This window comes from Indicator indicator, chromosome 7 (assembly GCF_027791375.1).
Source record: "Indicator indicator isolate 239-I01 chromosome 7, UM_Iind_1.1, whole genome shotgun sequence".
Lineage (NCBI taxonomy): Eukaryota > Metazoa > Chordata > Aves > Piciformes > Indicatoridae > Indicator > Indicator indicator.
The window spans coordinates 26873075-26890113 of record NC_072016.1 but is presented as its reverse complement, the minus strand read 5'-3'; the positions used below and the strand labels follow the sequence as shown (position 1 = coordinate 26890113).

General features: G+C 37.6%; 1 protein-coding gene across 1 annotated transcript in view; it reads right to left on the bottom strand.

Moving 5' to 3' along the window:
• GRID1 (glutamate ionotropic receptor delta type subunit 1) overlaps positions 1–17039 on the bottom strand; it is a 532011-nt gene that overhangs the window by 113572 nt on the left and 401400 nt on the right. The window contains exon 5 of the mRNA XM_054382279.1: positions 47–100. Coding sequence (XP_054238254.1) covers positions 47–100 — 54 coding nt within the window. The remainder of the gene's footprint in view (positions 1–46; positions 101–17039) is intronic.

The following is a 17039-nucleotide window of genomic DNA, read 5'->3' as shown; positions in this document are numbered from 1 at the left end:
GATGAGTGAACGTATCAAGCTACGTTGTCTCTTTTGACTTTCTTACCTCATTTACATAGACCCAATGACTATCCTTTGATGCAAGGTTGGTTTCCACAGCCTACAAAAATAAAAAGAAATATAATAATAAAAATAAATAAAACACATGAAACATTCCTGGAAGTGCTTACATTTTAAAGACACTATAAATCTCATTTTAATTACTTTCATCACTGTTGGCATTGTTTCAGTATAGTTCTTTTTGCTGCTTCTGCTGCTGGTTCATGGAATAGTATCTTATTGGTGGTAGTCACATTTTTCAGGCTTTAGTATCTAAACCAAAGTTCACTGTACCATGAAGACAGTCACTCGATGTACCACAACAGCATATTGGAGCAGGGTGTACATCGACATGATAACGGATCCTATGATCCTATGTCAGTAGAACAGGCAGTTCTTCAGATTCAACTTGTGTATAATATACCTAATGCATGCTAGAAGCTTGGGTTTCATTTCCATATGCCTGCCAAAATATACTGCCTCTGCCTCATTAGAACTCAGTTTAACTGTTAGCTAACCTATTTAATGAAAAAAAAAAAACAAGAACACTCTGAGACATGGGGGTAAAGTTCATAGGAATCATCCTCTCTTTATATTTACATAAGACACAGGAGAAAGCTGGGATTTGCATGAACACTTTTTCTGGCTTCCTGGTGTTGACCTGGGCAATCACTACATTTTAGAAATAGACAGTCCATCTTATCAGACAGCATACTGATCCATGTACATACAACCCTCATGGTTCACCAAGATGCTGAAACTGGGAAGTTTGCTAACACAAACAGCCCACCTAGTACTGTGGACCTCAGAGTAAGGATTTGGCAATATACATAAAAGTTTCTAACTGCACTCTTTGGTTGGAACAGATAAGTTAACTTCAAGACACTTTATAGTTTAATTAAGCAGTGTCAAGCACTAAGGGTATACATTATGATATTAGAAATAACTATATTCTTAATGTCCTGCTTAACAAATTGTTAAACAGTTATTCTGGATTCACCTCACCTAATAAAACAGGACAGTCCCAGTGCACATATGTATATCAAGTTTTGAAATCCCCTGCCTTCAACCACCTCATTCTTCTGTGCTAATATGACCCCATTTATTAAACAGACACTTCTACCACTGTTATACATAGTGTTATGAATGACTGAAATAGACCTGGCTAAAAAAACCAACCAACCAACCAACCCCAAAAACACATACAGATGAACAAAATACTTCCAATTCTTCTTCTTTTTTTTTTTTTTTTTAATATGGATAATTTCTTCACTCTGCCCTGTGTGGCCTCAAATAAAATTGCACCAGTACAGAGAGTCTCTGCAGACTGCACCATTGGACTGGGTAGGAACATCATCAACCACTTTGCTCTACAGAACACATTGCATAATAAACCTCTCAGGTATTTAGTGTCAGATGGGATGAATCACTTTCTCTCATGACACTGACTACAGATGACTGTCTTAGAATAAACCCCCACAACATATAAGGCAACAGTGAAAGATGATGATATCCATCCTTCATATAGGAAAAGGGAGTACTGTTACCTGATCCTAGCCAATAAAAAGCAAAACAAAAACCAAACAAATGAAATAAACAAAAAAAAAAAAAAGAAAGAAAGAAAAAAAGGGAATACTGTTACCGGATCTGTTTATACAGTGTTAAAAAACAAACAAAAAATCCAACAACCCAAACTTTAAGTTACTCGCCAAAGTGTATTTTAAAACTTATTTGTGCAATCTACACAAAGCTAAGAGAAAATTTTAGGCAAAACACATCCTTCAATCTATTTCTTTTGTCCACAAGGTGAAGTACTTCATTTGGAGAGACAAAAAGCTCAAAAGAGTAACCACAAAGAAGTTAAAAGAGAAAAATCAACACAGAGATGAGACAGTATCATAATCAGCAACACAAAGAGAATTATGGAAAATTAACTATCACTGGTGTCATAGCAGATGAGAACAAAGAGTAACAACACTTCTGACAAGGCGATTGTCTCCTAAGCATGCAGTGAAAAATTGTCTCCCTTGCATTAATTGTCTCCTTTGCATTACTTTTAACTGGCAGGAAAATTAATCTGACCACCTAACTGAGGAATTGCAGCTATTCAGAAAGCTAGCAATAATGAAAATGAGGGCAGAAACTTGTAGATTTTCTCCCTATTCATCCATCTAACATGTTTAGACAAAGCCAAACCAGGCAGGTGCTGCAACATGTAGAGAAAAAGCAAAGCACTGCCAACATTAGCAAAGCAGAATTAAATAATGCTCAGGTGCAGAGTTATTGCATTGGCTAAATTTTGTGATTTATCTGCAAGAGTGAGCAATTTGTATGAATAAATGCTAAGTCTGGGCAGCTGCAAGAGCCAGAGAATTTGCAATGAATTATTACAACTCATTCTTCTGGGTTCACACGTCTGAGCCAAAGTTTTTAACATGAGGTGCCTAAACTGATGTTGCTAAGAGTCCTCACCATGCTTAGACCATTCAGAACCTCCTACCAAAGCCAATAGCTCTGCACTATAAAAGTCTGAAATGTACATCACAGTAAGTAGGCAAGTTTAAATATCTATAGATATTTAGATATGTTTACAGCTGCAACACATAGCGTGAAGCACTATTCAAAATCCACTCATGCTGAGAGGAAGCAGAAACTTCTTACATTTTGTGCTTCAGATTTTGCGCCATATTTACAGACCCGCTGTCCTAAAGAATCCTAAAGAAAATGAACCACTGAAAGATATATCCTGGAGATTTCAACCTCCTGATAGCACTGGTATATCAGAGGTGAATTGCTGGAGGCTAATGGTAGTTAAGCACTGTGAAGAGCAAGGTCTTGGAGACCTGTGATATCATTAAAAAATTTATTTAGAATTCTCAGAATAAGCAAGAAATGACACATTCGCAGCATAAGGAGTTTTGGAGTTTCTTTCTGTATAAAGAGTAAAAAGCATCAGCACTTGGGAAATGATGGTCACCCATTTTTAATTAGTTGTTAATTATTCATGCTCTTCAAGATCTTGCCATTCATATCAACTTGTGTCTTCACCCATTCAAAAAGAAAAATATAAATAAAATCTATGTAACACCCTGAATGATCTATTACAATCTATTTCATAAATGCACCCTATATTGAAGTAAATGCCCTAGGAATGTGTGTGATTGCTGTGGCTGAGGAAAACCTTTGCCATTTATTGGGGCAGAAGTCATGTGCTAAAATATGTTACGAGTTTCGTTGTGGAAAATTATTATTATGGGTGCAAAATACCCTAGTTCTTCATATACCCTATATGTACATAGAATCTAGTTGATACTTGGAAGTAATGCCTCACAACATTTCTATCAAACAGAAAATCCTCTTCTGAGATAAACAGCACACTGGAAATTAAAGAACACCCATCTTCCCTGTATTTTCTCTTAGACTAGCAAACAGCTTCTGCAACTTTGGAAAAAAAGGAGGTTTTGAGACTGCAAGCTCTTCTTCCTTTCCAAATACATTTCAATAATTAAGAGAATATTAATTTAACTCAGTGGACCACTATTAATGACAGCATATAAATGATATTAGCAGAACTGGGGCAGTCTAGGAAGAGGGGAAAGGAAGCACTAAACACAGAAAAGTGTTTATAATCTCTTAGTAGAAAGCATTTGCAATAGAAATGAGTTAAGGAGACATTGAAAAGCAAAATATGAGCATTAACATTTCCAACATCTCATCCCAGCAATTATAAAGAAAATAAGATGCTTCATGAAAAATGGTTAAAAATATTTTAATATATATGGCTTTGTTTACTTTTAAATGTATAACTTAAAATAATTTACTGCCAATAATCCATGACAGAATTATTTTATTGAAATACATTGGAGAACCAGCATTTACATTGCCTCTATGAATAAGTAATTTGCTCATTATTTTATTTAATGATAGTTGCAGGATTAAAACAAGTTAAGAAAGTTAGCAATAAATACTGCTACAGTCAGAAATAAAGCAATTCTCCAAAGGAAAAAAAAAAAAACAACACAAACAATCCTTTCTTGACCTTCTCAAAAAATTTCAACTAGAAACATTTTCAAGTGTGTAATAGCTGGCAAATAACAGCAAAGTCTCTTTCCCACAGTACCTGGCTGCTTTTCCAGGGTCAGCACCTTGGTATGAACAGGAAAAGCAGACTGTGTAGAAAGGAATGTAGGAGTGACTGGCTGGACATAACCTAGAGAGGTGCTGGTGGGTGTTCAAACAGAGAGAGGCAGATTGTGTTCCAGTAACAGCATGATCTGTGGAAGAGTTTAGGCTTACATGCATCTGTGTTACATTTACAAACCTCTTTCTTTACTGTGTTCCCAGGGGCAGTAGAAATGCCTGGAAACCCCATAACAAGCCCTAGGACCCTAGAAGTAAATGTCTTGCAGATGGCAAACACAGATGGTCCTGTTGTGTTTACATTTCTGGAAACAAGAGCTGCCACCCTGAAATCTATGATATAAAAGAGCCACTATTGTGTTTGGCTAGGAGGGATACCGAAGTAGTAAAGCAGATCCTTTACCTTAATACAGGTAATAATAAAGAGCATAATAGCTTTCTAGAAGGGGTTGCCAACCAATGACTAATGATGGCTGGCAGTAGAGAGCAGATACACCTGCAACACGATGAATGTTCCGTGGAGACACTGGCAGATACACCTGACCATCTCAAGACCACAGCCCCGGAAACCAGGCCCTGTGACAAACTCCGCCTAGGCAGCTGTCTTACACCTTGCAAGCCCACTGCAGACCCCTGCCAGCCAGCCAGACTGCAGCAGCAAGCCCCCAGGACTCTTGCAGCAGAAAACCAAGCACAGAGCAACTAGTGAGCTTCTGAAGAAAGAGCCTGTAGGAGACCTAAGCCCCTTTTAGAGAGCAAGACAATGGGGGGTGAGGTTAAGAAATACTCAAGGTCAGATTTACTACCATGAAATAAGTAAATAAAGAAACGGATACACCTTTATCACAGTCAAATATCATAAATCTTTCATTCTTCAGGGTAATTTTTCATCTTTCCCTTGATATTTCTAAATCAAATGGTATGATAATGACAGATAAATATCTTTTTTCTTCTACTTTTGTTTGTTTTTAATTCATAATGAAAGTATAAGAGGGCCTAAATCTCAGCTTTTTTGCAAATCTTTCATAAGGAATCAGTCTCAACCTTTACAATTCATTATCTGCTCTCTTAATATTTGCCACTGAAGATGTTTCAAAAAGAAAACAGTTTCCAGATTTTATTATCCCAAGAAAATTTGTAGTCAGTCACTTGATTACAAAGGCAGCTTTTGGTTGTAGTTGTTGTTGCCTTCACATCTTTGAAGAAATTACTCAACTACTATCTATTCCACTCCCCACAAAACATAAGAAAAATATTCAGAACTATCTATTACAGTAAAAAGACAATGGGGGAGGGAGGGAAGAATGTCGCTAACATTTTTATAGCATTTTGTAAGCTGAAGCCCAGCTAGCTCCAGCTCCGACTTTCATTGCAGGAAATGAACTTTTATTTTTTTAAATGGCTTCATCCTTTATTTAAATGTCCAGGAAAACATCCTAGGAGTCAGGGTAGTGATTTAGACCCCCCAAAAAAGAGATACCTACCAAGTTTCCAGTGCTATACATCTGACAGTAATTATTTGGGATAGTATCAAAGTGCCCCTGTTTATCTGAGAACCTTTGTGTATGTCTTGAATGCAAATAAGTTAAGACAGCAGATCTGAAAAAGTCAGCTCTGGTAGAGCAGATGGGTAATAGGAAGTCATAGAAAAAAAAATTCTCTGTAGTAGTTACTGAGATTCTTGTATTTCATTAGAACTTTTCTTTCTATTGACTTTTTAAAAATAATACCTCTTGGCCCAGTTTGTCCAGAGGAGCAAAATCCTATAATGTTTACCAGGTTAAAATTAAATAAATATAATAAGCATTACTAGCATTGCAATAAGGTATTTATATTTTTTTTTTAAATCTGCTTACAATACCTATATGGTACTAAAGAATACCCCAAATTCATATCATTTCTAAAGCTTAATTAGTAATGATACAATTAATACAGGAATTAAACTGAAATTTTCCAAGCCACAATACAACATCCCAACTCCAGATGAATCACAGAATGGCTTAGGTTGGAAGGGACCTTAGAGATCATCTACTGCAACCTCCCTGCCAGGGGCAGGGATGCCTCTCAACTAGATTCAGCTACTCAAGGCCTTATCCAACCTGGCCTTGAATACCCCCAGGGAGGATGTGTCCACAACTTCCCCACGCAACTTATTCCAGATTCTGATCACCCTCCTACTGAACAACTTCTCAAGATCCAGTATAAACCTACTTTTCCTCAGCTTAAAACCACTCCCCTTTGACCTATTGCTAGACACCCTTATGAAAAGTCACTCTCCAGCCTTCCTGTAGGATCCCTTCAGGTATTAGAAGAAGAAAAGCTTAGTTGCAGTAAACTGTCTCAGGACCATAAGTTTACATTTCTCATTTAATATATGTTAATTAGAACTTCTAAATGTCATTTGAAAGTGAAATATGAAATCCTTCTTTCTCTAAATGCAAAAGTGGGAATTTAGGGAGGTTTCATGACATACTTCTGCATATAAGAAAATTCAGAGAACCTGACCCTTTCTTACAGAACTTCATTGTTCACGAACAACCTGCCCTTTAATAAAAGATTTTGCCAGAATTTCTGTACTTTTCCTTTTTGTGAAGATCTTCCTAGAAATGTGCATGTACACACTTTAAAAAAAAAAAAAACAAAAAACAAACACTTAGCAGGCTCACTGAGTCCCTGTGTTTCAGTGATTACTACTTCATGTCAATGATACAGTTAATTTCCCTACACTTACAACAAAAGCTGTCAGTTCTGAATATGGGTATGTATTAGCTGCATAAGAGTGATTAATGAACCACAAGCACACTGTGATTTTAACATCCACATTTCTTGATAATTCACTCTGCATATTACTTCATCCTTGGTCTACACTTTATAAACATATTACTAAAAACCTCACTCAGTGGGGATGTTTTTCCAAGGGGAAAAAAAAAAAAACAACAAAACAACTCAGAGCACAGTCCCAAACACCATCCACAACTGAGTTCTATTTTCATTTGCTAATAAGACATTTCACAGAACCAGGGTAAGTATGACCCAAACCTTCATCAACTTTTAGCACACACCTCTGCAGTTGATGAATGCTAATCAGAAGGTGTATATGACATTTTGCACAATGTGTTTTAACAATAACCCCAAAGGAAATATACCATTAGCAAATTCTAAACTTTGTACTGCACTAGTGTTGCCAGTTACTTAGGTCATAGATGATTAGAAAAAAAAAAAATATATGTATACTGAAGAAAACCTACATAAAAGTTTAATGTGAATCAAGAGAATTATTGAAGATTAAGAAAATTAGAAGGAAAAAATGGGAAAAGATGACCTACACACTGGAAATTCTCCTGTCTACACAGCTGTCATTCTTGAGTAATTAGTGTAATATATGTGACACTGCCTATTGTTTTAGCCTTAATCATTTCAAGGTAATGCCTTGGGATGTCTATTTAATCTCATTCCATTTATTAGGTTATGCTTATTATAGTTAGTTTCTGTTGCCTTTCTGTTTAATGCATGCCGTGACACATGAACGTAAAGTACTGTATATGGAACTCTTCCAAAAGCATTCAGGAACAATTTACTTTTCAAAGCTCAAACAAATGTCACATACTATTTATAAATGTGATAACTGTTGACCATTTAACTATGTGGCACAGTGGTGACACCAAAGAATTGCCCAGCTGTCAGAAAGCAACATTTATGTAAAGACATAAATCTAATGTTAACTAAAGAATATAACATCTCATAAATCCTGTATTTAAAATTTTACCAAAGCCACACACTGAAATGACTTTGAAGATACAATGAAATCTTTGAAAAGATTAATTTTTTCTCACTTAGTTTGAATTTCTTTTTGAAGATAACAGGCTTGTACATCTATATTCTATTATAATATCTTGGATTTTTAGAGACAATATTCATGGAATCATGGAATCATTCACCCTGGAAAAGGCCTTTAAGAGCATCAAGTCCAACCATAACTACCATGACCACTAAAATCATCTCCTGAAGTGACACATCTACAGCTTCCTGAACACCTTCAGGGATAGCAGCTCCACCACCTCCCTGGGCAGCCTGTTCCAATGCCTCACCACTCTCTCAGTAATTTTTTTCCTAATGTCTAATCTAAACTTCCCCTGCACAACTTAAAACCATTTCCTCTCATCTTATCACTAGCTACTTAGGAGAAGAGGCCAACACCAGCCTCAATACAACCTTCTTTCAGGTAGTTGTAGACAGCAGTAAGCTTTCTTGTTAGTCTTCTCCAAACTAAATAAACCCAGCTCCCTCTGGTGCTCTTCACATGCCATGCCCTCCAAAGCTCTCACCACTCTCATTGCTCTTCTCTGGACACCCTCCAGAACTTCAGTGTCTTTCCTACACTGTGGCACCCAGAAGTGAACACAGTACTCAAGCTGTGGCCTCACCAAGGGCATAATCCTTTCCCTACTCCTGCTAGGCACAGTGTTTTCGATACACTGTTGGCTCACATTCAGCCATCCATCCACCAGCACTTCCAGACCCTTTTCCACTGGGTGGCTGCTTTCCAGCCACTCGTCCCCAAGCCTGTAGCATGGTTTGGGGTTTTTGAGACCAAAGTGCAGGACTAAGCACTTTGTCTTGTTAAATCTCATTCCATTGACCTCAGCCCATTGATTTACCCTGTCCAGATCTTTCTGCAATGTCTTCCTAATTCTGTAATGCTTTGTTAAGAACTGTATTCCTGAAAGAGCCAAACTTCAGAGAACAAACTAAAATTCTTCAAAACTGGCCAGCATTTGGAGCCTGGGTTTCATTGGTTGGTTTGCTATGATTCTCCTGCCTCCCATTAAGAGAACTAATTGCCACTGAAACAATTTAGCATTTCAAGTTTTCTGTTTGTTTGAAATGCCTACATTGAGTTGAATAAACATAAACATTGAAAAAGTCTTTTAGGCATAGACCCTAGTTAACAAACCTATTTTCATCATGGACAATTGCTGTCTATGCTCATAATGAGCAGTCATTCCACAGTCAGGGTATAATAGATGTCAGTGTACACCACCAATCTTACACATTGTGCTTCTTCAGCTCTCCTCAGAAACGACAGCTTAAGTGCTGACTTCAGCTTGCACTGGAAGTTCAATATAGCTTTACAGAGTCTGCATGGAGTTTTCCAGACTTTTATTTTTGTAGGTATAAAGAGCAGATGGCCACTAGGTCATTAAAGAAAGATGTGAACTCCTTAGCTTTCTAACATGTGCACAGCACCAAACAATGAAAACACAATTTAAATATTCCTGATTTCACTGAATCACAGAATGTTAGGGGTTGGAAGTGACCTTGAAAGACCATCCAGTTCAACTTCCCTGTTAGATCAGGACCAGCTGGAGCAGGTCACACCCATGTGGGTTTTGAAAGTCTCCAGGGAAGGAGACTCCACAACCTCTCTGTGCTCCAGTGCTCTATCATCCTCACAGTGGAAAGGTTTTTCCTTATGCTCACATGGAACCTCCTATGTTCCAGCTTGTACCCATTGCCCATCACTGAGAAGAGTCTGGCTCTGACCTCTTGATGCTTACTCTTTACATATTTATAAACACAAAGTCACCTCTCAGTCTCCTCTTCTGGAAGCTAAAGAGATGCAGCTTCCTCAGCCTTTCTTCATAACGGACACGTTCCACTCCCTTCATCGTCTTTGCAGCTCTGCACTGGACTCTTTCAAGGAGTTCCCTGAGGTCCTTCTTGAACTGAGGAGCCCAGAGCTGGGCACAGTATTCCAGATGTGGCTTCACCAGGGTTGAGTAAAAGAGGAGGAGAACATCACTGGACCAATTAGCCACACCCCTTCTCATCCACCCCAGGATCCCATTGGCCTTCTTGGCCACAAGGGCACATTGCTGGCTCATGGTCATCCTGTTGTCCACCAGGATTCCCAGGTCCCTTTCCTCTGTGCTGCTCTCTTAACAGATCAGTCCCCAACCTATACTGGTCTATGGGGTTGTTCTTTTCCAGGTGCAAGATCTACACTTGTCCTTGTACTTCATTAAATTTCACCCTGCCCAACTCTCAGGGTTGACAGCATGAGAGCTCATAAACTCTCAACTGAAAGAATTACCTACTGGGAGAAGGAACCACTTTGATTTTCATGAATTTATAGTTTTAATATTGATTCAGTGCCTCTGGCACAAAGCTGCCTACCACGTAACAAGGCTGATGTTTTACATAGGTTTTGGATTTTTAAATGTTGTGAACTTAGAAAGGTATATCTATATCAAAGTTTACCCTGTCCATTATCCATCTTTTAATCTGGTCACCCTCATGGAATCTCTTAAATCCCTTAAAATCCTGTCTGGTTTTAATGGAAAGAGGATGACACTAGTCTTAGCCTCAAAAATAATCACTTTCAAGCCTCAAAAATAATCACTTCCAATCCAGTCCTTTTCTGCCTGCAGCATGCTTATTTTAAATTGCAAAATAAGTACATAAATAAAGCGAAGTCCTTATAGGTCTGAGAACCTTCTTGTCAGTCATAGTGCATTTTACATGCACAAACAGTGCCACAGGCTGTATGAGCACTAGACACCACCTTAAAGATCACCTTAGCCATATCAAACCAGAAGGCTCTTCCTGATCATCTTTGCCAAAAGGAAAGAATAATTGTTTTTCTTTGTATCCCATGAGGATACTTGACTTCTGTGTACTTGCCAAGTGATAACTCTTGCAGGCTGCTTTAGGGGGAAAGAAACCCCTTGGGAGCAGTAATGGTGGCAATAGAAGGGCTACTTCTCCCTTTTTATGTCCACAATCTTAATGACTTTATGCAAAGCCTTACTGGCTAAACAAAGCTAAGCAAAGGCAGCAGACACCTAGCACAGTGTGCACAGGCAGTATACCCCAATGGGATGCAGACACAAACAAGTTTACTTTTTTTTCACAGATTTTTTCTTCCAAGCAGGTGTTCAAATATTTACCATTTGGGTTAAGCCCATGATGTTTTGCACCTGTGCTTTCTCAAAGCTTGCAGACATGGACCAGAGCCCCTGTGGTTATTTCATTACTGCCAGTCTTTATCAGCTATAACTTTGGCAGCAAGAATAATATTAAAAAATATATATTACAGAAATGAGGTATGAGAAGATTTGACTGGAAAACGTGTTGACTTTTCCTGAATGCTTGCATGCAATTATTCAGAAGAGTATGGCAAGGTGATAGCTTTGTTCAGAAAGTCTGTGGTATGATCAAACTTCCCAGTTTGCAGAATCTACTTAGGCACACCAAACTACTGAGCAAGACAAACACCATGTATCTGAGTGCATATTGTAGCTATCTTCAGCTATGGCTGGTGAGCAGTTTCATTTCAAAACTTGGAAAAAAGAAAAGAAAAAAAATATGTTTTATCCAGGGAAAATTTTCAAATGTCCATGTCATGGACTCAGTAAGCAGAAGGTGTCAAAATGAGAAGTCTGTGAAACACTATTAAATGTAATGAGGAGGAAAAAAAAACAGGAGATCAGAATGGACTGTCTTTTTATATCAGGGTTACACCTGTTTTTACAGGAGACTGAAAAGAACATTTCAATAAACATTACTAGCTGAAAACATGAATAAAGACACATCCTTAAGTGGTTACTTGATGGGAACACAACCCTATCACTTGAGAGAGAGCATGGAAGGAATGAACAAAGGACTAGAAGTGCATCTGGAGACATGGAAGAAATTCAGAAATGTTTTGAAGAGAAAATATGTATTTGTCATGATGTGAGTTGTACGTACCTATAATCAAAGACCAGGAGCATATAAGCTCAAAGACAAGACAGAGGAGTGATCAAATATGGCAAGACAATAGAAACAGAACAAGATAGCATAGAGAAAGAGAAATGCTTGCATAAAGCAAACAAGTAAAAAAAGAGATGAACCCCATGAGCAAAGAGGAAGATAAAATCCAAGGTCTGAGACCTAGGGATGAGAACATCATACAGAAGTTTAAAGAATATAAATGAAGGAGAGGGGAAAACAGACAGGGGAGCAAGGAAGTAACCACAAACCAGATAAGAAAAAGTAAAATTGAAAAGATTGGAAACTCACACTATCCCAGGAACTGTTAAATTGAATAAGGTACAAATTGACTGGCCTGACATCAGAGAGCATAGAAGGAAAAGGTCACCAAGCTAGGACAAGAGACACAGCCTTGAGGCAGAAAAGAAGAAAGAAAAAAAAAATCTTTCTTTACTTAGGCTGTGTGTCATTGTAAAGTTACTGCTGGATAAAGTAATATCTATACATAGATGAGATAGATGTCCAGTAAAGCAGGATGCAGCTAATGAAGCAGAACAGACAGAAAAAATACTTTTGGTAAAAAAAAAAAAAAACCACTCAGTACATGCAATCACTGTAAAGCACTCTCATTAAAAGGTACTTTTCTTGGGTGATTCTTTCAGTTAAGACTTTCAGTGCTGGCCTTGAGCGACAAAGTTGGAAACTACTGGAGAAAATCAAATATTAAAGAACACACTGTGCTCATAGTCTCTAAAACTACTTTTAATTTGCGAGACTTTAAAAATATGATAATGAGGATATATACTAACAGCCACATCCAAATAGAGCAGTGCAAGATGTAAACCCAGCAATATGAAGAATACAAAATTATGGCATTATATTCAGAAGTGGAATTAAACTTACAGGAAGATAGCAGACAGCAAAGAAATAAACAGGGGCATCATGGTAAAACAGGCTGAATTTGTGTAATGTCAGGGAAGCATATTAAAGGAAAGAAAGAATTTGTGAAATAGTGGCCCTACATTCAAGTTGAATACAGAATAAAAAAATTCACCTATAAAACAGCTCTGAAGGGGTGGTGTGCTTTTAATAAATTTTAAAATCTTAGTGGCAAAGGTGAAAAAATAAATGATAAATTGATCTTGTTGGATGGAGCAATCATGAGTTGAATGAAGCTAAATATAGACAAGGTTCCTAGCTTCATAATAGAGAACCCTGAACAAATTCAAATTTTCTCTGCTATGCTTAGGTTCTGAGTTTTTCAGTTATCCTATTTTCTCATCAGTTACTACTTCTGAACTTGAGAGCTTTAGTTGGTTATTAAATATTATCAGCAATGATCCTGACAAATACTTTTAAAGGAACTATGGTAGAAAACTAGTAAGTATGATAAATACAGAGGTACTTAGAAAGCATTTACAAAGATGATAGCTTCTGAAACCAGATAACATTATGGTGAAATTAACTATTACGAAAAAAAGGTCATGCAATCAGGAACACAGCACGCACACATTAAAAAAAAAAAAAAAAAGTTATTATTTGGAACTTCATCAGATTGAAAACCACCAGAGGCTTACTAGAGGTTTGTTGTCTGTGATCTAATAATTTGTTCACCCAATTAGACTCGATTGTATATTAGCTGAAATGTTGTCACTAGACTAAGGAACTATGAATACCAATAGAGAGAGACTCCTGTGGTCTCTCTCTCTCTCTCAACCAGCTCAATACCAGGTTGAAAGCAGAATTTATGTTCAGATAGTTTAGTAGCAGGATCAAAACACAATGGCTGATGTATTTCAGGTAGTATTTTTAGTACCTCAGGAGGATAAAAAAATACATCCCAAGTGCTGAACTCACATGGCCATAGTAGCACAAAGACGTTTGGATACAAGTAGATTCACAGATATGTTCTGGCTGAGAATGCAAAGATTTGTAAGTATTATAGTAAGATTCTGAATTATTCTCACAATGGTAGTGGCAGGCCAAAATACACACTGTTGAATGTCAAGAGAGCATATGACCAGTTTATGGAAGTGATTATGGAAGATATATCTATGTATTATGGTGTCCTCTGTCCTCAGGAGAGAGGAGCAAGTAAGGCATGAATTCATTTTTCATCTTATACCCCTGAGACTGTACAGAAACCCAGCAATAGCCTCCTGGGGTTTATGAGAAAGACATTAAAATATGTACTTTATAGAATACAGCAGAGCTGTTAAGAGTTAATATTGGATCCCTGTTTCTGTTAGGAACTCAGGCATCCGAGGCTTAATATCTCAGACGTTCCAAATTGCACCCCCCAGAACTTGCCAAACAACTTGATTTTCGAAACCCAAATTGTTTATAAAAGATTAAGGCATTATAATTTTTTAAAGCAATAAATACAAAAGCAGTAATCTGTTATCATTGTGATAAGGATTATCTATCATATTCTTTATTATTTACTAAAGCTTGGCTGTCAGAGAAAGGGAACTAATTTTTCAAAGTCTATTTAGGTAGCTGAATTGCTATATTCTGACTTTGGGACTGAAAAAAGAAAACTGATTAATTCAGCTCCAAGGAACTTGGCTAAAAAAATATTAAGATGGTTTTCCATGGAAACCATAAGACCCAAGAATGATTAATGTAATATGGGATGAATATTAGCTCTGTTTAAGTCAAGGGGACAAGATGTCATTCTTTGGAGTCCTGTTTATATTAAAACCAGTTAGCCTATATGATTTAGAAAAGTAACTCAGTTAACAAGTTCTATCTATTACAAACAAATACACACCAAACATAAGTGAAGAAATCTTAGGCTCTGCTTTCTTGATAAAAGTAGGTAGGTATGGCAGAGTTCTGGTCTTCTATTTGTTGTGTTCAAATTAGGCTGAGACCAGGCCCAAACTGGTAAGCCCCAGATGATACAAAAAAAAAAAAAGTCAATAGAATGGAGAAAAAAAAATATATATACACTACTATTAGACCTTATTTGCAGCTGGAAATGAAGACAGAGTGATCAAGTATATGACAAACATCACAAACAACACACATCAGGACAGGAAGCTCAAATCACTCATCCCTGTTCATATCTTTCTTGCCTTCAGTAGCATCAGAAGGGTTCATCACAGCAAAAGATGTTCTGAACCTGCTGCTGACTGCTCCGGAAGAGGGAAAAGTCAATATACATTTGGAAATACTCTGTCAGTGCCCCAGAGGCCCTCACCAAAAGCACATTCTTACCATTATCACAGAATCGCAGAATGTTAGGGGTTGAAGGTGCCTTGAAAGATCTAGTCCAATCCCCCTGCCAGAGCAGAATGACCTACACCAGAGTCACACAGGAACACATCCAGATGGGTGTTGAATAACTCCAGAGAGGCTTATGAATAAGAAAACAGGGGAGTGCAGTTCTATTGAAATAGTTTCAATATGTACATTCTTCTGTCATCATTTGATGTCTTCTCTAAGAAAGATGCTTTGCCCACCCAGGGCAACATTTCTGGGACACAGGGCAAGAAGCCATTTGCCCCACTAGATTTAGCATTGCCTTGCCTTTGAGAGCACACTTCACCACTTCAGCTATCTATGTCAGATGAGATACCACATGACTGAGCTCTGTGCAAATTGCTTCTCACAGCAGCCTACATACCATGCTCAAACATCACCTTCCCTGACCTCCCATTGTTCCTATTCCTTTTCATTAAGTCTACTCAGCAATTCTCTCTAATACTCTGTCTTGGCTGTCTCTCTCACAGCTAGCTGTCTTCTTCCTGCCTCTTTCAACAAGCACAAGTCGTTATTCATCTATCTATGCTGCACAGCTGAAACAGAAAAAGTGAGAAGACTGCAGCACACTCCTATGCTATTATTTTGCTTTCCCTTAGCTATTCCATGTTCCCTATTTCAGAGAAAGATTTGTTTCCCAAATAATTACAAATACCCCACCAGTCCTTATTTTGAAACCCTCACCAATTATTTCCTCTGTTCCAAAGCTGAAGACGCATGGAGCTGTTTGCCCTCATCTGTAGATAAAACTCTACAAACACAAAACTCTTTCTATGCCATCTTTTCCCACTTGCCTCCCTGGGCAGATTGAAGAGTCTACAGCAGCTGTGCAAAACCCCTACACATTGATACCCTGCTTTTTTTCAAATGGAAGACAGAACCCGGTATTTTGAGCCACGTGTCTCTCTTGTTTTCTGGGGGTTGTCTAGATAAGGTATATTAGAGTTAATAAGGTATAGTCAAAAATACTTTAATTTCCAACCCAAATCCAGTTTTTATTCCTCTACACCTTTTCTCCTCATTCTTGAGCTTTCCCGCTGAAGTAGCTCTGCATCTATACTTGGGTGGAGCCAATAACAGGATTCACTTGCTCTCAGCCTCTCTGTTCTTCAGGGATGTGACCTTGCACCACCCAGAATTATGCTGTGAGAAACTAACAAAAGCCAAGAAAAAATATCTTATCTGCCTAATTATAAAATGGGGAGGGCATTATTTCTTTGCCTTAGTAAACAATTTTATTAACATAATTTAAACCCAACTAGGATAGCATAGAACTTTCCTAAGCTTCAGAGGGGCCTGTATTCTTCTCTGTGACTACTGAGCATTATTAATTTACCAAACTGGAACTTTGTTTTTAATTTAATATCTGATGATGAATTGTTCAATATACTGATTGCTTTTAAAGTCCTGCTCTTCCGTTACATGCCTGTGCAGCTTGGGAAACCAATATATATACAATTCCAAGCTTTACTAGTCCATCCTATTGCCAGGGAAGGCTCAAATCCTGTCTCAGATGAATAATTGTGGTAATAACTGAAATGAGACGTCTTGTTTTTATCACTGTTTGAACTACTACCACCAAAAATGAGAAACCTTGGAAAAACAAATGCCAGAAACACCCAGCTGATGCAAAAATCAAAGCTCCTTCAAAGTTTCAAGTGATAGCAACTAAAAAATTTTTCAGTACCATACTTCTTAAGTAAATAGGATTTAAAATTCATGACAGGAATGCCCCTCCACACCACTGTTAAGTCTCATGTAAAGTTTCAGAGAAAATGCTAGAGGACTGTCTACCATAATTCAAACAGTTCTTCATGCCTGTCTAATTTGTTTGCAGC